Source organism: Salvelinus alpinus, chromosome 8, assembly GCF_045679555.1.
Source record: "Salvelinus alpinus chromosome 8, SLU_Salpinus.1, whole genome shotgun sequence".
Lineage (NCBI taxonomy): Eukaryota > Metazoa > Chordata > Actinopteri > Salmoniformes > Salmonidae > Salvelinus > Salvelinus alpinus.
In genome coordinates this window covers 15,697,117-15,722,479 of record NC_092093.1, presented here as the reverse complement: position 1 = coordinate 15,722,479, position 25,363 = coordinate 15,697,117, and the positions used below count along the sequence as shown (strand labels likewise).

At 42.4% G+C, this 25,363-nt stretch overlaps 2 protein-coding genes across 2 annotated transcripts; both read right to left on the bottom strand.

The window, feature by feature from the left end:
• Positions 1 to 1,376: 1,376 nt before the first annotated feature.
• LOC139582616 (lactoylglutathione lyase-like) lies at positions 1,377 to 15,188 on the bottom strand. Its single transcript, XM_071412760.1, has 6 exons — positions 14,890 to 15,188; positions 13,080 to 13,162; positions 12,693 to 12,833; positions 2,261 to 2,328; positions 2,050 to 2,139; positions 1,377 to 1,871 (listed from the first exon to the last, which is right to left on the bottom strand). The coding sequence occupies exons 1-6, from the start codon at positions 14,956 to 14,958 to the stop codon at positions 1,780 to 1,782; spliced, it is 543 nt and encodes a 180-aa protein (XP_071268861.1). The 5' UTR covers positions 14,959 to 15,188; the 3' UTR covers positions 1,377 to 1,779.
• A 1,755-nt stretch (positions 15,189 to 16,943) lies between these two features.
• On the bottom strand, positions 16,944 to 24,091 carry LOC139582613 (photoreceptor cilium actin regulator-like). The gene is made up of 2 exons (XM_071412756.1): positions 20,192 to 24,091; positions 16,944 to 17,936 (listed from the first exon to the last, which is right to left on the bottom strand). The coding sequence occupies exons 1-2, from the start codon at positions 22,777 to 22,779 to the stop codon at positions 17,855 to 17,857; spliced, it is 2,670 nt and encodes an 889-aa protein (XP_071268857.1). The 5' UTR covers positions 22,780 to 24,091; the 3' UTR covers positions 16,944 to 17,854.
• Between the last annotated feature and the right edge of the window lie 1,272 nt (positions 24,092 to 25,363).

Genomic DNA, 25,363 nt, shown 5'->3' with positions numbered 1-25,363 from the left:
TATACACTACCGTTCAAAAGTTTGGGGTCACTTAGAAATGTCCTTGTTTTTGAAAGAAAAGCACATTTTTTGCCCATTAAAATAACATCAAATTGATCAGAAACACAGTGTAGACATTGTTAATGTTGTAAATAACTATTGTCGCTGGAAATGGCAGATTTTTTTGGGAATATCTACATAGGCGTACGTAGGCCCATTATCAGCAACTATCACTCCTGTGTTCCAATGCACGTTGTGTTAGCTAATCCAAGTGTATAATTTTAAAAGGCTAATTGATCATTAGAAAACCCTTTTTGCAATTATGTTAGCACAGCTGAAAACTGTTGTTCTGATTAAAGACGAAATAAAACTGGCCTTCTTTAGACTAGTTGAGTATCTGGAGCATCAGCATTTGTGGGTTCGATTACAGGCTCAAAATGGCCAGAAATAAATAACTTTCTTCTGAAACTTGTCAGTCTATTCTTGTTCTGAGAAATGAAGGCTATTCCATGCGAGAAATTGACAAGAAACTGAAGATCTTGTACAACGCTGTATACTACTCCCTTCACAGAACAGCGCAAACTGGCTCTAACCAGAATAGAAAGAGGAGCGGGAGGCCCCGGTGCACAACTGAGCAAGAGGACAAGTACATTAGTGTCTAGTTTGAGAAACAGACCCCTCACAAGTCCTCAACTGGCAGCTTCATTAAATAGTACCCGCAAAACACCAGTCTCAACGTCAACAGTGAAGAGGCGACTCCGGGATGTTGGCCTTCTAGGCAGAGTTCCTCTGTCCAGTGTCTGTGTTCTTTTGCCCATCTTATTCTTTTCTTTTTATTGGCCAGTCTGAGATATGTCTTTTTCTTTGCAACTCTGCCTAGAAGGCCAGCAGCACGGAGTCGCCAATTCACTGGAATACAGGAGTGATGTTTGCTGATAATGGGCCTCTGTATGCCTATGTAGATATTCCATAAAAAATCTGCCGTTTCCAGCTACAATAGTCATTTACAACATTAACAATGTCTACACTGTATTTCTGATCAATTTTATGTTATTTTAATGGACAAAAATGGTGCTTTCTTTCAAAAACAAGGACATTTCTAAGTGACCCCAAACTTTTGAACAGTATTGTGTGTGTGTATATATGTATATATATAAGACCTACTGATGCTATGGTTACTTCTTTCAGCAGCTATGGTTTTCTGCAAACCTTATTTTCCACGGTCACTCATATTTTACTGTGGAAATGGTGCTGACGAGACAACCTTGGTTATCTGTTTGTTGTTAAATCCAAGGGGATTACTGCTCCAAATTCTAATGTTCAGCCAAATAAATAGGCTGAGTGGTCTCGTTGGTTAAACCTTTACAATTTGAATAGAAAGACAGAGGAATTGAAAATACGAGGATGATCCACATCTGTTTATTGCAAATATGTTGACCAGGCTGATATTATCCCGATCTCAGTCAGACCACATTAGGAGCAGTTATTTACCCTGGTCATCTTCATTGTCAGTTTGTCCCATCCAAACATCTCAAATCAAATTTTATTGGTCACATACACATTTTTACCAGATGTTATTGCAGTGTTGTCTCTTTATATTACGGCTATCCCATCCTTTGTCTTGAGTGTCCATAGTACCGCGGGAGCCTGCATGTGATACCAATCGTAAGCAAAAACTCCATCTTCACTTCTTAATTTCCTCACATAACCCCCTTTGTTACCTTATTCAGTTTCACTCTTATTTTTATGTCACATCCTTTTTCCGAACCCAGTAAGTTTGTGCTGGCCCAGTTTGTCTCCCTATGATGTTAAGGAGAACATGTTGTTTGGGCTCAAAATTTCAATCCAGTATCCATCAGGATCCTGTATGAAGGCCACTCCCTTCATTTTACCTGTGTGGAAAAATACAATAGAATGTTACATTTACAAATTGAGAAAATACAAATGAAACAGCCTGATACAGATGACTAGTCAACTGTAATGTACTCTATACACAAATTTGTTTTTCAGAGACCCTAAACATAAACACAAAATAATGTGAGAGAGGGAAAAGAAAAGGGAAAAATATACCATCATCCGGTTTCTTAACAAATGTTACTCCTTGTTCTTCAAATACTTTGCAGGCTGCATAAACATCAGGTACAGCAATGCCGATGTGCCCTGCATGATAGAGAAAGTGGAGTGGGACAATTTAAATCATGTGGAATTGTCTCATGGTTGAAAAACACAACGGCTGTACCACATTCAAATGTTGAATTAAAAGATCATATCGTTTTCTCACCAAAACCCCTCGGTTCAGAGTTTCCGTTGTGAAGAGATAATTTTTCATCTGACTCAGAGCCCCAGTTGCTTATAGAGAACAGAGAAGTGAGAAGAGAGAAAAGTCAAGTGAGAAATACAGTATATCATCTTCACCATCATGGTATTGTGACAGGGTAGGAGCCATAGTTTCGGTCCATGTTTCTGAGGAGAAAGTAATTAGTGAAGAACATTAAACAGGAATAAGAGAGAAATATTGATGGCGTCTTTTCTAGACACCAAATCCGCCATGGTTCGTTGGACAAAGCCTATGAGGAAAATTAATGGGTTAAGGTTTTTGGATAAATGCCGAAAATAAGGTCCGTGGAATCTTATACGTTTTGTTCTATGAGATAATCTTCATCAGCTAATGTCATTTTGTTGTGAATTTCGAAGAATGTATGTAATACAAAAAAACATGAATCACATGAAGCACCCCTTCTTAAACCTGCTCAGATAAGAGCTTTGTCAAAAATGTTCTATTATAAGATAGTCGAGTGACCGCTCTAACAATGGAAATACATGTCCAAAAAGATAGATAGCAGGCTGGAGGAGGCGAGATGGGGTAGGACCATTCTAGCCAGGGCCATCATTCACCCCAGCAGGTAGTCTAGTGGTTAGAGCGTTGGGTCAGTAACCGAAAGGTTGCTGGATCGAATCCCTGAGCTGACAAGGTAAAAAATCTGTTGTTCTACCCCTGGACAAGGCAGTTAACCAACCGTTCCCCGGTGGGCCAGCATTGTAAATAAAATGTTGCTCTTAACTGACTTGCCTGGTTAAATAAAAACATTACAAATATTTGAATTAACTACATGTACAACTCTGATATAAAGTAGTATTGTTGCCGAAATGCCACATGCGTCCACTTATATCAGTACATTCGTAACAACCTATCCATCACGAAACTTGTATTCGATCAAATAAGCCTCAGGTAGCAAATTAGCAATTACATCGTTTCCCAAATTGGTTGTCATACAAAAATTTCTCACTTTGTGGTCTTACTTTCATTGTCAAATTTTTGGGCGGAGTAAACCCTCTCGCTTTGCTTCTTCCTCTCTGGCTTTGTCCTGAATGTCCAGTGTAGAGTCTGTGCAAGTCTTTGTGAGCACAACCATTATATGAAAAAATATATATAATTTTTTATTTCACCTTTATTTAACCAGGTAGGCAAGTTGAGAACAAGTTCTCATTTACAATTGCGACCTGGCCAAGATAAAGCAAAGCAGTTCGACACATACAACAACACAGAGTTACACATGGAGTAAAACAAACATACAGTCAATAATACAGTAGAAAATAAGTCTATATACAATGTGAGCAAGTGAGGTGAGATAAGGGAGGTGAAGGCAAAAAAAAGGCTATGGTGGCGAAGTAAATACAATATAGCAAGTAAAACACTGGAATGGTTGATTTGCAGTGGAAGAATGTGCAAAGTAGAAATAGAAATAATGGGGTGCAAAGGAGCAAAATAAATAAATAAATACAGTAGGGAAAGAGGTAGTTGTTTGTGCTAAATTATAGATGGGCTATGTACAGGTGCAGTAATCTGTGAGCTGCTCTGACAGCTGGTGCTTAAAGCTAGTGAGGGAGATAAGTGTTTCCAGTTTCAGTGATTTTTGTAGTTCGTTCCAGTCATTGGCAGCAGAGAACTGGAAGGAGAGGCGGCCAAAGGAAGAATTGATTTTGGGGGTGACCAGAGAGATATACCTGCTGGAGCGCGTGCTACAGGTGGGTGCTGCTATGGTCACCAGCGAGCTGAGATAAGGGGGGACTTTACCTAGCAGGGTCTTGTAGATGACCTGGAGCCAGTGGGTTTGGCGACGAGTATGAAGCGAGGGCCAGCCAACGAGAGCGTACAGGTCGCAGTGGTGGGTAGTATATGGGGCTTTGGTGACAAAACGGATGGCACTGTGATAGACTGCATCCAATTTATTGAGTAGGGTATTGGAGGCTATTTTGTAAATGACATCACCGAAGTCAAAGATTGGTAGGATGGTCAGTTTTACAAGGGTATGTTTGGCAGCATGAGTGAAGGATGCTTTGTTGCGGAATAGGAAGCCAATTCTAGATTTAACTTTGGATTGGAGATGTTTGATGTGAGTCTGTAAGGAGAGCTTATAGTCTAACCAGACACCTAGGTATTTGTAGTTGTCCACATATTCTAAGTCAGAGCCGTCCAGAGTAGTGATGTTGGACAGGCGGGCAGGTGCAGGCAGCGATCGGTTGAAGAGCATGCATTTAGTTTTACTTGTATTTAAGAGCAATTGGAGGCCACGGAAGGAGAGTTGCATGGCATTAAAGCTCGCCTGGAGGGTTGTTAACACAGTGTCCAAAGAAGGGCCAGAAGTATACAGAATGGTGTCGTCTGCGTAGAGGTGGATCAGAGACTCACCAGCAGCAAGAGCGAGATCATTGATGTATACAGAGAAAAGAGTCGGTCCAAGAATTGAACCCTGTGGCACCCCCATAGAGACTGCCAGAGGCCCGGACAACAGACCCTCCGATTTGACACACTGAACTCTATCAGAGAAGTAGTTGGTGAACCAGGCGAGGCAATCATTTGAGAAACCAAGGCTGTCGAGTCTGCCGATGAGGATGTGGTGATTGACAGAGTAGAAAGCCTTGGCCAGGTCAATGAATACGGCTGCACAGTATTGTTTCTTATCGATGGCGGTTAAGATATTGTTTAGGACCTTGAGCGTGGCTGAGGTGCACCCATGACCAGCTCTGAAACCAGATTGCATAGCGGAGAAGGTATGGTGGGATTCGAAATGGTCGGTAATCTGTTTGTTGACTTGGCTTTCGAAGACCTTAGAAAGGCAGGGTAGGATAGATATAGGTCTGTAGCAGTTTGGGTCAAGAGTGTCCCCCCCTTTGAAGAGGGGGATGACCGCAGCTGCTTTCCAATCTTTGGGAATCTCAGACGACATGCAGCCTTGAGAAATGTTTGGGCTATGGTGTAATAAGATTTGTTTGTTTCCCTATCAGTTTTTATTTATTTGTCACGCCCTGACCATAGAGAGCCTTTTTATTCTCTATTTTGGTTAGGTCAGGGTGTGACTAGGGTGGGTAATCTAGGTTGTTTTATTTCTATGTTGGCCTGGTATGGTTCCCAATCTGAGGCAGCTGTTAAGCGTTGTCTCTGATTGGGGATCATATTTAGGCAGCCATTTCCCCACTGTTTTTTTGTGGGATCTTGTTTTTGTGTTGTTGCCTGCGAGCACTCCAGAACATCACGTTTCGTTTGTTCTTTATTGTTTTTGTGCGTTTCATTGAATAATCATGTGGAACCCATATCGCACTGCGCTTTGGTCTGAGTATGGTTACGACGATCGTGACATTATTTATATAAGTTTGATCAAGTTTTGCCAATGCAGTAATGTCTTTTGTTTTCAGTTGTTCAGTATTTATGTGAACTCGGTCAAGTCTCTGAAAGCACTGTTGTAGGCCTACTTCAACACGTGTCATGGCTATCTGTTAGTGATGGGTCGTTCGCTAACGACCCGGCTCCTAACATTCACCTTCAAGAGCCGGCTCGTTAGCGAACGACCCATCACTAACAGATAGCCATGACACGTGTTGAAGTAGGCCTACAAAGAGCCGGCATATCAGAAGAGCCAAATCTATTTATAAAAATAAAATAAAAATTAAGATATGAATAATCAAAAGATTTAAATGAATAGAATTAACTAATTCAAAGAACAAAAAAGATATATAAAATAGGTCTAAATGCTCAAGTGCACACACATTTGTTTTGACTGTCTGCTCAGACTAACAGCTTCACCTGTTGTTCCTGTCAATCAGACACGCAGTGTCAACCAATGAACCAAAGATGCGTGAGGGAGGGCCGAGCCAACTCACAGTCACACACTTAGCAGCCGAGGAGAGAGAGGAAGGACAGCTGTGAAAACAACAGCTGGAAAATGAGTCGGAAGCACAGTAGCATTTGGATGCATTTTAATAACGTAGACAATGTTAGAGCACAGTGTAGAATTTGCCAAAACAAAATCTCATATAAAGCCGGTTCTACGCACAACCTACACCTATCATGACACAAGGCGAGACCCAGATGCAGACACAGGAGGCAGATGGTTGGAGTCTTACAATATTTATTAATCCAATAGGGGAAGGCAAGAGAATGGTCGTGGACAGTCAAAACCAGTTCAGACCAAAAGGTACCGAAGGGCAAGCAGAATCAAGGTTAGGCCAGGCAGGATGATAAGGCAGGCGGGAAAGAAGTCCAGAGTCAGGCAGGGGTCAAAACTGGGAGGACTATCAAAAAGAGAATAGCAAAAGGATTACGGGAAAAACACGCTGGTTGACTTGAGTAACATACAAGATGAACTGGCACAGAGAGACAGGAAACACAGAGATAAATACACTGGGGAAAATAAGTGACACCTGGAGGGGGTGGAGACAATAACGAGGACAGGTGAAACTGATCAGGGTGTGACAACACCAGCATATGCGAACTGTGCACCCAACTGTGAAGCTAGCTGTAGCGGAGCTTCGAGAAACTAGCGGGCCTGCTAGTGATAGTGGTGGAGCCAGCACCTTCACACGTGGAGATGTATCCACTCAGTCAAGTAGGCCAACTCCGATACCCACAGCAACGCAGTCTTCTATGGACCAGTTTACGCCAAAGTCTATGTCTGTAGCAAAACAAGGCCAAATTGATATTGCATTGGCTAAAATGATTGCCACCGATTTCCAGCCATTTTCGATCGTGGAGGACAGAGGTTTTAGAAATTATAGCAATTGTCTAAATCCAATGTACACAATTCCAAGCAGGAAAACCCTTTCAAAAGTACTTATTCCACAACTATACGAGAGCGCACAGGCTTCAGTGCGGGAAAGAGTCCAAAAAACTACTGCAGTTTGCCTTACCACTGACTGCTGGACATCAAGGGTAACCACTTCTTACATGTCGGTTACATGTCACTTCATTGAAGATTTTTCGATGTCTAGCTGTCTTCTGGACTGCTTTCAGTTCAGCGACAGACACACCTCAGAGAACTTGGCAGAGGAACTGCTGAGAGTGGCAGAGAATGGCAAGTAGATGGAAAAGTGGTCTGTTGTGTTAGCGACAATGCAGCTAACATAACCAAAGTCATGAAAATTTAAAAATGGACCCATCATCCATGTCTTGCCCACACAATCAACCTCATTGTAAGAGATGCTCTGAAGGTGATGAAGCCCACTGTGGACAAAGTGAAAGCAGCTGTGGAATACTTCCACCTGAGCACAGTAGGTGCTGAAAAACGAAAGTCTACACAACGCCAGATGGGGATGCCTGAGCTGAGGCCTAAACAATCAAGACTGCACTACAAGGTGGAATTCAACATTTTATATGTTGAAGCGGTTTCTTGAGTCAAAGGATGCCATCATCTCTACCCTGGCCATTGTCAATGCACCTGTTGATGCTCTGACCCAATAGGAATGGGAGGTGGTGGAGGAGGTGTGCAGAGTCCTGGAACCCTTTGAGCAGGTCACTGTGGAGATCAGTGAAGAGAGGTACATAAGCAGTTATTACTACATCATTATTTAATCCAGTATTATATATGTATATGAGTAGTAGATGAGAATGTAGTATCAATAGACAAAACATGAACCTGAACTAATAAGTTACTGTTATCTTTTTTCAGCTATGTGACAGCCTCAAAAATGATACTCCTGTGTAAGGGTCTGCAGCGAATCACAGCCAGCCGCCAGAGTGAAGCAAATGTAACCATAGGACATGTGACAGAGTTGATGGGCACTCTATATTCATCAATGGACAGAAAGTTCCACAGAATGGAATATAATCACGTGCTATCAGAAACCACTGCACTTGACCCCAGGTTTAAGAAGTTAGCCTTCAGTGATGCCAGAGCGATTGATGAGGCTCTTCAAAGAATAACCTCAGTAGCAGGGAGGGACAGCCCCAGCAGTCAGCTGGCTCAGGCACCAGAGCAACAGGAAGAAGAGGGAGCAGAAGCACCAGCAGTAGTGCCACAAACGTCTGCTGTTTGGATGCTGTTTGACGAGAGAGCAACTGGAGATGCAGCACAAAGGAATCCCTCAGCAGACGCCATAATGCAGGTCCGATCCTATTTGGAGGAGCCCCTGGTGGAAGAACAAGGCCTCTGTCTACCCACGGCTTACTAAAGTCATGACAGGGAGACTCTGCATAGTGGCCACATCCGTTCCCTCTGAGAGGGTCTTCTCGAAAACGGGACAAATAATTATTGAGAGAAGAAACCGCATCAGCTTGAGGCAGCTTGCATTTCTGAATACAAAATCTATCATAAAAGCTAAATATGGTCAGCATTGCTGTGTGCTGCTGGTTATAACATGGCAATAAAGAAGAGAGAGCAAAGAGGGACCAGTTTAATGTTTTAAGTGGGATGCTGCAGTTTTGCACATTGTTATTTATTTGTCTTTGATATGGTGCAATATTCTATTATTATGTTGTTCAGATTGTACTCGTTTTGAATTGTTACATTTATATGCACTTTGTTTATATACATTCAAAAGTTCTACTTTAAATGCACATGTTTAATAGCATTATGTTTCATAACAAACCAATGCATTTTTAAATACATTGTGGTTAAGTTAGAGTATGATTTCATTTAATAATTTAATTAGAACTGTTTTAACACCAATTATAATCAAACTATCGCAAACTGTTTGACTTGAAAAAATACAAAACGTATTTTTTTTAAAGAGCAGTCTGAGAACCAAAAGAGACGGCTCTTTTTGGTGAGCTGAGCCGAAAGAGTCGGAATGCCCATCACTACTATCTGTCCGGTAGGAGTAATGTATTTGACAGTAACGTTATACCTGTTTCAAACAAGCAAACTTCTATACTTTTTCATATGTTATAGCTAATTTTCCCCCAACATCGGACACTCTCTAGCGGTTGGAGGACTAAATCACCTCGAGCTCAACATTTAAATGAACGATACCCTTCTAGCTAACTGAAGACACCCTTGTAGCTAACTGACCACCGATTTTTATTGCAATTTATGTAAGTTAGGTTTTGAGAGTTTTCAAAAAAGTAATATGTATACACATTTTGTGGGACACGCTGTATATCGTACAATTCGAATGCGCGACAGACAACACGTCATTCATTAATATTCAATTTTTTACCTCTGAAATATAGCTAACGGATTTGCTAATGTTGTTGCTAGCTTGGTTGCTAAATGTTGATAGAACTGCTAAGTAAGCAAAAAGGAAAGACATTTTAAGCTTTAGATAATACATATCACGAAAACAACTGAAAGTTGTCAAGCTTTACCGTATGAAAATTAGAGTCCTCTGACGGGGGCGTTTTATCACTGTAGGCTATGTTTCATTTTACAACAGCTAACGTTACATAGAGGTAGTATTTAGTCAAGTGTTATAATGTATGCATCAATATTAAACTAATTGGGACAATTTTCATTACAGATATCATCAAATAAAAAACGTGGGTACACTTTCAGTTATTGTGAAAACGTTCATCACCTTTCAATTGCCTTAACTTTGAAGTGTAAATGTTTATACATATTCAGATTGAGTTATCTTTCTAAAATGTGTATAGTATGCCAAGTTATTTAGCTACATGTATTTACCACCACAGCATGGAGAAAGTCAAGAGGAAACAGTGGAGTGAGGTGGACATGTTCCATGCAGTGGAGGACTGCGGGGCAGGGATGGCTATCCGCCAGGCTGCCAATGTTAGGCATCTTTTGTTTTTAGGAGATTACCACGTGTATGCACATTTCATCTGCTAGTAACAGTTTTATTCTCTTATCTACCAAGGTGCATGGTGTACCTCGGTAGACCCGGGCGGACAGGCTGAGCGGCCGGTTGACCCATGGTTGTCGCAGTGTACCACCCACATCGCTTGCACCAGAGGATGAAAATTCTCTGGTGTAGTACTGTATCTACCAAAAAACAAAACAAACATTTTCATTCTGGTTGGATAATTTTCTATTCAAATTTTTGTGACAAGATAGGGATGGAGATCGAGATTTAATTGTTTTGTTTGTTTTCATATAAAATTATTTATGCGCTCCAGCAGGTATATCTCTCTGGTCACCCCCAAAACCAATTCCTCCTTTGGCCGCCTCTCCTTCCAGTTCTCTGCTGCCAATGACTGGAACGAACTACAAAAATCTCTGAAACTGGAAACACTTATCTCCCTCACTAGCTTTAAGCACCAGCTGTCAGAGAAGCTCACAGATTACTGCACCTGTACATAGCCCATCTATAATTTAGCCCAAACAACTACCTCTTCCCCTACTGTATTTATTTATTTTGCTCCTTTGCACCCCATTATTTCTATTTCTACTTTGCACATTCTTCCACTGCAAATCTACCATTCCAGTGTTTTACTTGCTATATTGTATTTACTTCGCCACCATGGCCTTTACCTTCCTTATTTCACCTCATTTGCTCACATTGTATATAGACTTATTTTTCTACTGCATTATTGACTGTATGTTTGTTTTACTCCATGTGTAACTCTGTGTTGTTGTATGTGTCGAACTGTTTTGCTTTATCTTGGCCAGGTCGCAATTGTAAATGAGAACTTGTTCTCAACTTGCCTACCTGGTTAAATAAAGGTTAAATATATATATTTTTTGAACATGTCAAAAATATATATTTATTCAACCCATTTTCCTTTACTTTCCAAGTGCATCTTTGCAACACAAACTCCAACATTGTTTTAATTGTTTGTCAATGCACATGACTGAAATTAAAGTTTTATTTTATGTAAATTATTCATACTCATTTATATTATAATATTAAACTGTTATCTACTTTCTCAAAACATAAGATTCATCTGTAAAACAAATTATGAGACATTATTTGGTTACAACACTGAATCTGTTGGTGAATGACAATTCTTTTAAGAGTCCACAGGAGGGTGCACCGGGCTAGGCAATGAAAAGTTGACAGGCAAGTCCCTTTTTTTTCACAGGAAGGCTAGCCAACTATCTAGTAAACACTTTGGATACGAGGTTGGTGTCTCATTTTTTAACATTTTTTTTTACGGATATATCTTGTAATTAAACCAAATAGTAAGGTGGCCAATAACTGGGGACCTGTCACGGCCGTTTAAAGGAGTGGTCCAAGGCGCAGCGTTTTGAGCGTACATACTTTATTTAACGATGTCGCCATCAAAACGATAAATATCCAACCGACACGTGAAGCCAACATAGTGCATCCAGGCAACTAAACATGGACAACTACCCACAAAACCAACATGGCAAATGGCAACCTAAATAGGCTCCCCAATCAGAGACAACGATAAACAGCTGTCTCTGATTGGGAACCCATTCAAGCCACCATAAACCTACATACCCCTAGACAATACAAAATCCCCATAGATAACCAAAAAACCCTAGACAAGACAAAAAAACCTAGACAATACAAAAACTAAACAAACCACCCTTGTCACACCCTGACCTAAACAAAATAATAAAGAAGGCAAATATAACTAAAGTCAGGGCGTGACAGGACCGTATGCCAATAATACGGAACTTATGTTTTTTGATAACCCACTTATCAAAAAGCTGATAGCATGTTTGACATTTCAGTGGAAATACTACTAATTGATAACCCGTTGGCTAACATTTTTACAACACCAATAATCACAAAACATTGATGGCTTGATCACAAGATAACACTGTTGAAGGTAATATATGCCGATAACACGGGGTGCTAAGCTATCTGCCTTCGACTGTTCCCTATAAATGGGCCTAGAACCTGTCGTTTGATTAGAACAATTATTTATTTGATTTAATCATGTAATATTAGGCTACTGATTATTTCTCAGTATCAACTTGCGAGCTACTCGTTGACAGCACACAAACTACTTATAGCTTGCTATCGACCTGTTGGGTACCCCTGGGTTAGATGTAATGGGATTATTTCATCGACCTGTTGGGTACTCCTGGGTTAGATGTAACAGGATTATTTCATCGACCTGTTGGAGACCACTGGATTAGATGTTACAGGATCATCTCATCGACCTGTTGGAGACCACTGGATTAGATGTTACAGGATCATCTCATCGACCTGTTGGAGACCCCTGGTTAGATGTTACAGGATCATCTCATCGACCTGTTGGAGACCCCTGGGTTAGATGTTACAGGATAATTTCATCGACCTGTTGGAGACCCCTGGTTAGATGTTACAGGATCATCTCATCGACCTGTTGGAGACCCCTGGTTAGATGTTACAGGATCATCTCATCGACCTGTTGGAGACCCCTGGTTAGATGTTACAGGATCATCTCATCGACCTGTTGGAGACCCCTGGTTAGATGTTACTGGATCATCTTCTATTATATTCCATGTTTACAGGGCACTTCATAGCTCGACTAGCAGATCTGGAATCTATGTGCTTGTGTGTGCTGAGGTTTTAAGTGGGGTGCCTACTGTGTGAGTTCGATGGTGGCTCGTCGAGAGAAAGTCCATGCTGTCCTCTCCTTTACATCTGTAGGGATCTCCTTCTTTTCCTCATAACCCAGGAAGTAGAGTGTGAAGAGCATTGATGGGAAGTCTATCTTCTGCAGCAACCTGAGGCAAATAGGAATCACAATTGGGGTGTATTCATTATGCCGATTCTCTTGCAAAACGTTTAGCAATAGAAACCATTTACTACAAATGGAAAAGGTTTTGCAACGAAAATGAAACTTTCTTTTAGACAAATTCAGTTAGGTCCTTCCTCGTTCCACTCACAGAGTGAGACATCTTCTAGAGGGGTAGGGTACTAGGCCTGAAACCCCTTTGTGTGTGAGTGTGAGAGAGCAGTATGGGACTCACGTCATGCCCATGATGCGAGTGTAGAAGTCTAAAGACTTGAGAGGGTCTTTTACCCTCAGCATGGTTTGCTGCATCATGTAGTCCTGGGGAGAGACAGGGGGAAACACACAGACACAGAGAGAGAGGGGGGGGGGGGGGACAGGTGGGGAGAGAGGGACAGGGGGAGAGACAGAGAGAGTGACGGGGAGACAGAGAGTGACGGGGAGACAGAGCGAGACAGAGTGAACGAGAGAGAGGGGGAGAGAGAGAAACGGTTGGACAGGTGGAGAGAGAGGACAGGTGGGGAGAGAGGGGGGGAGAGAGAGAAACGGGGGGCCAGGTGGAGAGAGAGGACAGGTGGGGAGAGAGGGGGGGGGGGAGAGAGTGTGTGTGTGTGTGACGGGTTGAGACAGAGGGGGGAAAGGGACGAGGGGAGAGAGAGAGGGACAGGGGGAGACAAGTGTGGAGAGAGGGAGAGGGACATGGGGAGAGAGAGAGACAGAGAATGACGGGGAAAGATTGTGAGACAGAGAGAGACAGAGAGTGAGAGAGAGAGAAATGGGGGGACAGGTGGAAAGAGAGGGACAGGGGGAGAGAGAGATAGGGACAGGGGGAGAGAGAGACAGAGAGAGTGATGGGGAGAGACAGAGTGAGCAAGAGAGGGGGTAGAGAGAGAGAGGGTGGCGAGAGAGAGAGAGCGCAACACAATTAGACCCAACCAAATCATGACAAAACAAAAAGAGAATTCCTTGACACATTGGAAAGAATTAACAAAAAAACAGAGCAAACTAGAATGCTTTTTGGCCCCAAACAGAGAGTACACAGTGGCAGAATACCTGACCATTGTGACTGACCCACAATTAAGGAAATCTTTGACTATGTACAGACTCAGTGAGCATAGCCTTGCTATTGAGAAAGGCCGCCAAAGGCAGACCTGACTCTCAAGAGAAGACAGGCTATGTGCATACTGCCCACAAAATGAGGTGGAAACTGAGCTGCACTTCCTAACCTCCTGCCAAATATATATTAGAGACACATATTTCCCTCAGATTACACAGACCTACAAAGGATTTGAAAACAAATCCAATTTTGATAAACTCCCATGTCTATTGGGTGAAATACCACAGTGTGCCATCACAGCAGCAAGATGTGTGACCTGTTGCCACAAAAAAAGGGCAACCAGTGAAGAACAAACACCATTGTAAATACAACCTATATTTATGTTTATTTATTTTCCATTTCGTACTTTAACTATTTGCACATCATTACAACACTATATATACATAATATGACATTTGAAATGTGTTTATTCTTTTGGAACTTTTGTAAGTAATGTTTACTGTTAATTTTTTATTGTTTATTTTGCTTTTGTTTATTATCTATTTCACTTGCTTTGGCAATGCAAACATACGTTTCCCATGCCTATAAAGCCCTTAAATTGAAATTGAACTGAAATTGAATTAGAGAGAAAGAGAGGTCAATTGCAAAATATGTTTTTACCCTGTCCTCCTCAGCTATGTTCTCAGTTTACAACTCTAGAAGATAAGTTAGAACTCAAACTAGAGGCAACACATTACTCTGTATAAATAATGGCATTCTAAGGCCTGGAACTAGGACTACTAGTAAACACTTTCCTATGGTATTTGCTAAAGGAGCACAGGGCTTGGCTATGTAGCCTACAACTAACATAGCTGAGGGGGACTCTTGCTCAACAACAGGTTTGCTGAGACAGACTGTCAAGCAAGTAAAATAGGCCTACTGTGAATAAGTGATACATTAATGCTAGCTTACATATTCTATTTAATGTGCGCTCCATCCGTGTGGCACTCACCTGGGTGATAGGTTCCCCTTCTTTGCATGCTGCGGACGCAGCCTCATCTGTGAGTCCTTTGTCTGTCATTTTGTGTTGAAAGACCCAATTGACAGCAGGGGAATTCACAGGCTGTTTGAGTAGCTTGGGAAAGGCGCTCCTAAAGCCGACTGGCAAGTCGAGACAGTTCACAGCGAAGCATGACACTCCCTAAAGTTGGCAGGTAGGAGAGGTTCACAAAAATGTTGAAACGAAAGCACCAGAGTTGTGTAGAACGAATGCGTGTCAAGTAAGTGTGCATTGCAATGGAGGTTACAACTGGCAGAAAGTCTAATCGGTTTCATACTTTATACAGTGCATTCGGAAAGTATTCAGACCCCTTGACTTTTTCCACATTTTGTTACGTTACAGCCTTATTCTAAAATTGATTAAATAAATAAAAATTCCTCATCAATCCACAAACACCTTGTTTTCGCTTTAGGGTATTTAGAAATTGTGCAAATATATAAAAAATGTAAAACAGAAATACCTTATTTAAATAAGTATTCAGCCCCTTTGCTATGAGACTCGAAATTGAGCTCAGGTGCATCCTGTTCCATTGATCATCCTTGAGATGTTTCTACAACTTGATTGGAGTCCACCTGTGGTAAATTCAATTGACTGGACATGATTTGGAAAGGCACACACCTGTCTATATAAGGTCCCACAGTTGACAGTGCATGTCAGAGCAAAAACCAAGCCATGAGGTCGACGGAATTGTCCATAGAGCTCCGAGACAGGATTGTGTCGAGGCACAGATCTGAGGAAGGGTACCAAACTGAGCAATCAAGGGAGTAGGGCCTTGGTCAGGGAGGTGACCAATAACCTGATGGTCACTCACAGAGCTCCAGAGTTTCTCTGTGGAGATGGGGAATCTTCCAGAAGGACACCCATCTGCAGCACTCCACCAATCAGGCCTCTATGGTATGGTGGCCAGACGGAAGCCACTCCTCAGTAAAAGGCACATGACAGCCTGCTTGGAGTTTGCCAAAAGGCACCTAAAGTACTCTCAGACCATGAGAAACAAGATTCTCTGGTCTGATGAAACCAAGATTGAACTCTTTGGCCTGAATGCCACGTGTCACGTCTGGAGGAAACCTGGCACCATCCCTACGGTGAAGCATGGTGGTGTCAGCATCATGCTGTGCGAATGTTTTTCAGTGACAAGGACTGGGAGACTAGTCAGGATCGAGGGAAAGATGAACAGAGCAAAGTACAGAGATCCTTTATGAAAACCTGCTCTAGAGCACTCAGGACCTCACACTGGGGCAAAGGTTCACCTTCCAACAGGACAACAACCCTAAGAACACAGCCAAGACAATGCATAAGTGGCTTCGGGACAAGTCTCTGAATGTCCTTGAGTGGCCCAGTCAGAGCCCGGACTTGAACCTGATCTAACATCTCTGGAGAGACCTGGAAAATAGTTGTCCAGCGACGCTCCCTATCCAACCTGACAGAGCTTGAGAGGATCTGCAGAGAAGAATGGGAGAAACTCCCCAAATACAGGTGTGCCAAGCTTGTAGCGTCACACCCAAGAAGACTCAAGGCTGTAATCGCTGCCAAAGATGCTTCAACAAAGTACTGAGTAAAGGGTCTGAATACTTATGTAAATGTGATATTTCCGTTTTGTTATTTAAATTTGCAAACATTCCTAAAAATACGTTTTTACTTTGCCATTATGGGGTCTTGTATGTAGATTAATGAGGGGGAAAAAATTATTTAATCCAATTTATAATAAGGCTGTAACGTAACAAAACGTGAAAAAAGTCAAGGGGTCTGAATACTTCCCGATTGCACTGTATGTACTGTCAATGTGACTGTAAATTCCTGATGTCTAACCTTTTTACTTCTCTTTCTCTCACATACTCTCTCTCTCTTGCATTCTCTCTGTAAATCATTACTGTAGACAGTCAGACAAATTAATGTTCTGGTGCAGACTAGCTTGACTTTTTATGAAAATACAATCTGCTACAAGCTGCAATTTGCTACAGTATTTCACGTTTCTGGGTGCAGTTCTATAAAAAATGGACCAGTGGGACAACAGGTTTATTATCTCATAGCTGACTTAAACTGATGAGTTTATCCTTTATGCACAGCAAGGGTGTGGGAATCAGGAACTATGAAAATGTTTTTTGCAAATGAGCAGTTGACTATTTCCCTTGTAATACATGCTCATTTGTCAGGTCCCCCCAAGAAAATGTATAGGCCTAACATAATAACACAGAATATAACCTATAATTATTTTAATGCTCAGAGAACTGTATTGTGAGACGATTCGGGGAGCCATTTATAGCTGGGTGACGTAATGTGTTTAAGTTACACCTCTCTCCTCTGTTGGCAGTATATATATATATTTTTTTTATTGGGAACAGGTAGAAAAAAACGGAAATAAACAAAATACAAAGGTGAAACTACGAAATAATAATAAAACAACATTTGTAAACAAACTCTGTAGTTACTGTATAACAAAAATACCAACAGTTCAAACACAAAATGCTAATTCAAAAACAATAGGACATGGACAAGAAACAAATAATTGTACCTATTAACCAATATATAATTAGTCTTAGTCAATACAGTATATTACATTGATTTTAATTTCCACAAATGTACTGACAGATCGCAACGTACACTCAATAAATCAACATATCCCAAAATAGTTTTTTGTTTTCAGTAATTACTGTATTACAAAACATCATATCAGAGGACGTAATAGATAGACCAAAACATGTACACTGTATTTCAACCTTTTCTCTATTGCAGTCAAGCAATCTGAGGGAGAAGCATGGTCAATTACCTAACACACTTTCTTAGAATAAGCCCCTTCTCTTCTCATTAGAAGGGAAGTCTTAGCCTTAAGAGTCCTCCTAATCCATAATCCCTTTCTATGCTCAGTCCTCACCCTCTAATTCGCTTGGTAGATTCTGCCCTGGCAGACTGCCATGCACTACTGCTCAGGATCCAAATCAGTATCAACAGCACTTGGATCTGATTGGTTGTCCCCTTCCATCACAAGACCATTGACCATCCTATAAGACAACAGGAAAAGGAGAGGCTTTAGTTGTGGATGTAGTCGTGGATTATGGGGTAGCGGACTAGGTAGCTGGGAGATGCAGTGGGGAAGGAGAGCTAATCTACCCAGGATTAGGCCAAACAGGTGGTTTGTCTCAGGGTAAATCTGGAGGCAGTACGTAGGGTAAGTGAGTGATGGTGATGTAAACACTGATAACAAGGTATTGGGTTCAAATATAGAATTTAAAGTTGTTGTTGTGCTCAAGTTTATGCTAATGGACTAACAGACAACATGTTCTTGCAATTTGCAGTCCTCAGTCCCCCCATGTTTAATTACTCACACTCAAGAAGGGTAAATGTACCAATAAAATACATTGTTGACGTTGATCGTCTGCTGTAACATTAGGCTAAACTTATAGCACCTCATCTAATGCTGAGAAGTGTCACTTCAGTTTTTTACAGTAAGAAGTGTCCACATTCCTGTGATACCCTCTCCCCCTCTGGCCTACTGTGTTTATATATATATATATATATATATATTTACATCTAAGTCAATTAGCAGACGCTCTTATCCAGAGCGACTTAAATTAACAATTAGGGTTTAGTGCCTTGCTCAAGGGCACATCGACCGGATTTGATTTAAAAACATTTTTTATCACCTGGTCAGGTCGGGAATTCGAACCAGCGACCTTTCTGTTACTGGCTCAACGCTCTCAACTGCTAGGTTAACATCCAATCTCGATAATCAGCACTCTGCTTTGAAGATTGTGTTCCCCAATACTTGACCATTGACTAACTTGTTAAGCACACGTTTGTTATGCAGACTTTGGAATTTACTGTGACATGACGATTATTAACCCACATAGACAAAGTTGATGTATCTGAAAAAATCTGATGATCACACCCACTACCTGGAAAACTGATCCATCAAAATGCCACTGGACTTGTTTCGCTCTAGTTGCCATTGAATACACCAGTTACCACACCTATGAAGAATCCTCAGGCGTCTGTAGGAATTGAAAGAAGCTTGAAAATTGTGCAGGCTGCCATATGTGTAAGCTGTGTCACGTATTTGTTGTTCTACTTATTTTGTTTTGCCTCTAAATTAAATCTCAGGTCACATGTGTTCATCAAAATGGTTAGGGCTACTAAAGTGTACATATGTTTAATGTTACGGAATGGCTCTTGTATCAAGTAAACACTTCTCGCTAGGTTGTTGTGATTATTTATAGTTGAGAAATGTAGAATAAACGTTTGTTTGCGCTATGCTCTTTTGACAAGTTGTTTATTATTTTAACAGTTTGAGATGACTTTACATTTTTTTTAAAGAGTTATATAAATCCAAAATAAAGTGTGTAGGTGTCTTTTCATTTGAATATTGAGCATTTAAATTCCTGAATGGTAATTCTAAATTGTTGCTCAAATTAATCTACCAACTGTGGATTCACATTCTGTTTTAGGATGATGTTCTAAACTGAAGGTGATAGCATAGAGATAGATAGAGGACTACTCTCTGTATCTGTGCCATTATAGTGTCTGTGACAGCATGGGCAGCGCCATTGAGGCTATCTCCATTTTGAAATAGTACATTTTCTTCTTCACGATAAGCTGATCTCTCCTGATGACCCAATTGGACATGACTCCAACAGAGTCACCATGATGGATCAGCCAATGAAGTTGGAAGTCCCACCCAGTTGACTACGTTAAAATGGTGGAAGCCCTCAATGGCGCTGGCCATGCTAATACGGCCTTTTGGCCGCTAGATACCTCTATCATTGTCTATGGGTGATAGCTAGGTCTGTTAGCGTCACAGACTACTGGTGGGCATGGCTTGAGCCTTGCTACAGTACATACAGTACATACACCCACCCACTGAGTGACAGCTGATGGAATCAGATACCATCTACATGGCGTCAAAAGTATTGACCTTTGGAAGAAGTCAAGCAAAACAAACAAGCTCATAGTTTCACAGTTGTTGTTATAGTATTTGTCTCCTAATTTAGAAAACGTCTTGTGTTTTTATCTCTCACCTTTTAAGAAATGTGCTATATAAATAAAGTTTGATTTAAGCATAGATACTGTAGTTCATTGAGATATTATCAAGTTGAACTAATGTATCTGTTTATTTTTCTATTCACTATTCTCTGACATTTTTTGTTTGGCTACTTTCTAACACATGATCATAATTCTGCATTTACATTAATTTGGAAGCCTTTGGTCTAATATCCACTAAACTGGTAGCTAGACAAAGGGAGTAAAGGGAAACACTCACCTATCACTGCTTTTGGACATATTTGGCTCACTTCCTCGTGTCCGGCCCCGTGGTGTGCCTGGGTTGGACAAATCCTGTTGTTGTGTTGTCAGGCTGGGTCTCTGGTCAGACTGGCTGCGCCGACTGACAGTCTGGGACCCGCGTGTGGACAGCCTTCCCCGGGAGGGCTCACCATAGGGTCTAGGGAGCGTAGAGCTATAGTGGGGGGTCCAGCTCTGGGAGTTGGTTTGGCTATTTTGACAGAACACAGATCGAGCATCGTTGAAGGACACTGAGGGTGACATGTCTTCACCACTGTCCTCCTTGCTCCATCTCAAGACCCGGGGAGAGGGTGGACGTGAGGGTGGATTAGGCTGTGCGAAAGCAGGGGGGCTTGGTAGTCTGTGGTGTGTAGAGGGACAAGAGGGTGGTAGACGAACTCTGGAGACTGGTGGGACGGTCGGTGGCATGCTGGTGGGGTAATACTCCCCCTCATAGGGGTTGCTGCTTCCTTGCCTGAGACTCACCCCAGCTCTAAGGGGTCCTCGAACCCCCTGGTCAGGTCTGTTTGCAGCGGATTCAGCTGCGTTGCGAAGGTGGATGATCTTGCGGGCCTTATGGTAGAGAGAGGCGGCCTGCTCATTCTCTTGGTTGCCTTCAGATGCTGGCTGCTGTCCACCCCTCGTCTCGGGATCCTGTCTGATTGGTCCGACACTTCCACGGTTGGGCAGCACCGTCATGTTCTGCAACGAGGCCCTCAGGCGCTGAGAGGCGGTGCTCCTTTGGCGTGGCACAGGGTGGCCCCTACTGTCGGTGTCCTCCTCTTCCCCTTCCTCATCATCCGGGTTTTCCTCATTGCTCTCATAGGAATTGTCCATCAGAACCTCAGGGGGAGGGGGGGGCAGGTTGTCATCATCCAGGCCCTCCCCGCCTTCCGCTGCCCAGATGTTCTTATTGTTGTTACCATTGACAATGTCCTCTCCACTTCCAATGTCGGGTAAGAGGGGAGTTCCACTGCTCCTAGACCCCCTAAGGTGTGCACTAGGGAGACTTTGGCCTGGTCTGCCGTCCACCCCACCACTGAATGTGTTTATGAGTCTTTTGACGGAGTTGCGACCAGGGGGTTGTGGTGCTATCGCTGGTAGTGAATTTGGTGCTTGGTTTGCCTTTGTGGACCCTTTGAGTCCATATCTAGCAACCCTCTGCCCCCCTGAAGAGCATCTTCTCAGAGAGTTGTTTCCCGTCCGTCGGTCCAGGTCTTTCTGTTGCAGCTCCTGAATATGTAGAGATTCTATGGACAGTGACCGTGGTGGTCTCACCGGCCTGCCCAAGGGGGCAGCTGTCTGGGGTCGTTTGGGGGGCTGCCCTTTGCTGTGCTTGGTGTTCTGTATGGGGTCTGGCGGGGATGAGTTGGACCGCACCCTCCCTGACCTCTCTTCCTCTTCATCCTCCTCATCTTCATTATCATCATCGTCTTCCTCATTTTCTTCCCCCTCCTCACCTTCGTTAAGGCATACCTGGTCAGGTGAATGGCTTGGGGGTGTGGGGCGTGCACTGCCACCAGACCCAGAACTCCCCCATTGACGACGGTGGCGCTCTGATCCCATCAGTGACTCGTTCTCTCCCCCGATGCCACTGTCCTCGCTGTGCAGGGACAAGTCATCGAGGTTGCACTTGGCAGCTGCCTCCACGCGAGCCAGCACCTGGGTCAGACGCTCCTCTACTGCCCGCTTGGCCTGCAGCCTCTCTCCCAGTAGTCTAGATAGCGAGGCGAAGAAGTCTGCCGCCTCTTCCAGAGCGGTGTCTCCCAGGCCTTGGATCGAGCTCCCCACCAGCTTCATCTTTTCAGTAGAATGCTGGAGCAGCAGCTGCAGCAGGTCTGGGGGGGTTTCTGATGGGTCAGCATTGGGCTTGGAGGGGGTGGGAGCTGGGTCCCTTATCTCGGATGGCCAGGCCATGTGGTTGCCATGCTCCTTCAGCATCAGCTCCCCTTCCTCAGCCATCTCCTCCAGGGCCTGGTTGACCTCCTCGAAGCGCATCACAATGGCTGTCATCATGGGCTGCAGGGAGAGCTGGGTCTGGGCGGCCTGGTCCAGCAGCCCCAGCAGGGTCTCACACTTGGAGATGTTGGGGTTCAGGTATTCGTAGGCGGCCTGGTGAGCTCTCACCATGTGCATGGGAAGGTCCACCTTCCCCTGGATGATTGAGGTGTTTGTCTCCTTTTCTTTTCGGCAGCCTCGTTTGACGCCCTTATTCTTCCTTCGCTTCTTGACCTTTTTTGCCTGCTTTTCCGGTAACTCCTCACTCTGTGTGTTTCTCACCTGTGATGTCATTTTGACCTCTATTTGAGAGACGGCCCCTAGGTTTGACACAACGGCTGTGTTGGGGGCCATGTCCGCCACTTTTCCCAGGGCGGCCATAGGATTTTCCTCTTCAGCTGATAGTGGGAGTTCCTCCACTTCTTCGTCAATATCCGTATTGTTAATATCTTGGTTTTCTCCCTCAACAGGCTTGATGTTACCCACCTCTGGTGGTACTGGCAGCAGAGCCTTGTGTACCCCATCTGGGATCCCTGGGAAGAGATGACCTTTGGATGGGGAACAACCCATTTTTTATGTCCAGACGTTGAAAAAGACTTTAGATTAAAAATGTCAGTTTGTGATGTGATTTCAATAAAGAGATACACAACCAAATATTTAGCCTAGTAAGTGTGGATAGACCTGCTCATCCATCGGTGCTTCTGTCTGATTACCGTTGAAAACTTGGGTGTTCAGCAGGGTGCATACCTTACGAAAACTCGGCAACAATTCAGCCTCTAAATCAATCTTCTTTACTGGGTTCTTGAATAGATGGATCATACCGACTTTCTTACGGGGTTCGTAGATGAGGCTTCTGGAAGCTACGAGGTCCTACCCAAGTAACAGAGCCAGAGAGACTGAGTAGCTGAAAGGATCACATAGGATTGGAGGACTCTTCTTCTCTCTCCTTTAGCATGCACAGATGGTCAAATTAAGTGAATGATGCGCACACACACACGCACACACACAGACACATAAGACTTTAAGCTCATCAAGGTAATCAGGGCCCACATCGTCAGGTGTCTTTTTTAGCCTTGTCTAACGATTGTTTACAGGCAAGATGTAGGTAATATCAAAGACAGGAAGCTACCTGTGTTCCCTAGTTCAGTTACTTTGCTTTTGTTTCCCAATTATCAATTTATTATCCATATACCATGCTTTCCTCCTGGAGTCCTGTAAAGGTTGCCTTGTCATAGGTTTCTCTATGTACACATCTATGTTATGTTACTTACATTTTGATTTACTGAATTGAAAAAACGAATTGAATAGGACTGCTATAAAGTCATCTAAAAGTTCTAAGTTAATTTTGATAATACATCAAACCAACTGATCAAGCCAAGTGTCTATACTGAAATGCAATACATTTTCAGAGTTTAAGATGACATGTATAAGTCTATGATCAGCAGACAGAAGTCATAACATACAGGTGTATAACAGTATGTTTATAAATACAGTATGTTAAAGTTTCCCAGACAGATTCACATCATTGAGAATACTCATTATTGAGATTACAATGATACTTTACACAGACTGAAGTTAATGAACCACAACAGCTATCTTTCTGCTTAGTTGGGCATACTGTATTTTATCAGTGCCTAATATACTGATAACAAAGCATACAAAAAACCTGCTTGGATCATATATGTTTCAACATACTGTATGTCATTCATTGGGCATATCAAGGCCTCTGTCATACATTGGGCATATCAAGACCTCTGTCATACACGGGGCATATCAAAGCCTCTGTCATACATTGGGCATATCAAGACCTCTGTCATACACGGGGCATATCAAGACCTCTGTCATACACGGGGCATATCAAGACCTCTGTCATTCACTGGGCATATCAAGGCCTCTGTCAGATATTGGGCATACCAAGGCCTCTGTCATACATTGGGCATATCATTGTGATTACAATGATACTCTACACAGACTGAAGTAAATTAACCATAACAGATTATCATTCTGCTTAGTTGGGCATACTGTATTTTCTCAGTCCCTAATATACTGATAATAAAGCATACAAAAAAACGTGCTTGGATCATATATGTTTCGACATATTGTATTTCATACACTGGCATATCAAGACCTTTGGGTATATACCAAGGCATTCGATCAGGCCATACATTTGGGCATATGACAGGGCATTTGATCAGGTGATACATTTGGGCGTATGACAGTGCTAGGTTTGAAAAGGGAGGGTATATTACTGGAAGCTTTATACGTTTACCAGTAAACTACCAGCATTTTGATATCTTTCATGGATTTTATGTAATCTATCTCAAGACATCTAGTGGCCCTTTTGGGCACTTCCAGGTGTCTATGTCCAGGTGTCTAATTCTGGCCGGCCCTCTGTGTGGCCTTATTATGTCAAATATATGAAATAATTCAATAAGATGACTTTAAAATAGAATGACAGCTGTAAAAATAAATATTAAATATAAACCATCAACTCAGTGAATACCATTGGTGTTTAGTATGAGGGTTTCAGCATGAAATATAATTTCCATTATTTTTCACACTTATTTATTATTATGTCAACATGTATTCATTGTCAATGGTTTGATGTTAAACTGGCGGCAGTTGTGGAAAAAGTCAATAGTTGTAAGAGTTACAGAGTTAATTGAAAATAATGTCATTGTTGATTAGATGCTTTTTTCATTAATTAGGCTATTTTCTCTTGAACCATATGGTCTATCTACTAGAAACCCATGGACAGTATAGGCACAGATATAACAAATGAATACTATACACTGAGTATACAAAACATTAAGATCACCTGGAAAGTAACATTTTCCACATTTTGTTACGTTAAAACCTTATTCTAAAATTGATTAAATAACAAATGTTACTCATAAATCTACACACAATACCCAATAATGACAAAGCGGAAACAAGAAAAATAAAAAAGCAAAAACCAAGCCATGAGGTCAAAGGAATTTCCCACAGCAGAATGTCATGAAAAGCGGTGCGAGTAAGGGAAGTAGAAAAGTTCCCCATATGCCCCACCAGAGTACTCACTCCTACCGGTGAGCCTGGTCTTTTACCGGGCACGGGAACACAAAATGACCAAAAGTCCCGCAATACAGACAGCTCCTTGTGCTGATCCGGTGTT

What these genes read in the sequence shown, in the direction of transcription:
- LOC139582616 (XM_071412760.1), bottom strand. Translation starts at nt 14,958, where the DNA reads ATGACAGACAAAGGACTCACAGATGAGGCTGCGTCCGCAGCATGCAAA. An exon ending in GCCACCATCGAACTCACACA is followed by an intron (nt 2,329 to 12,692) that starts GTAGGCACCCCA and finishes GTTCTCTATAAG; the next exon opens with CAACTGGGGCTCTGAGTCAG. An exon ending in CTCTGAACCGAGGGGTTTTG is followed by an intron (nt 2,140 to 2,260) that starts GTGAGAAAACGA and finishes TCTATCATGCAG; the next exon opens with GGCACATCGGCATTGCTGTA.
- LOC139582613 (XM_071412756.1), bottom strand. Translation starts at nt 22,779, where the DNA reads ATGGGTTGTTCCCCATCCAAAGGTCATCTCTTCCCAGGGATCCCAGAT. An exon ending in ATGTCCAAAAGCAGTGATAG is followed by an intron (nt 17,937 to 20,191) that starts GTGAGTGTTTCC and finishes GTTGTCTTATAG; the next exon opens with GATGGTCAATGGTCTTGTGA.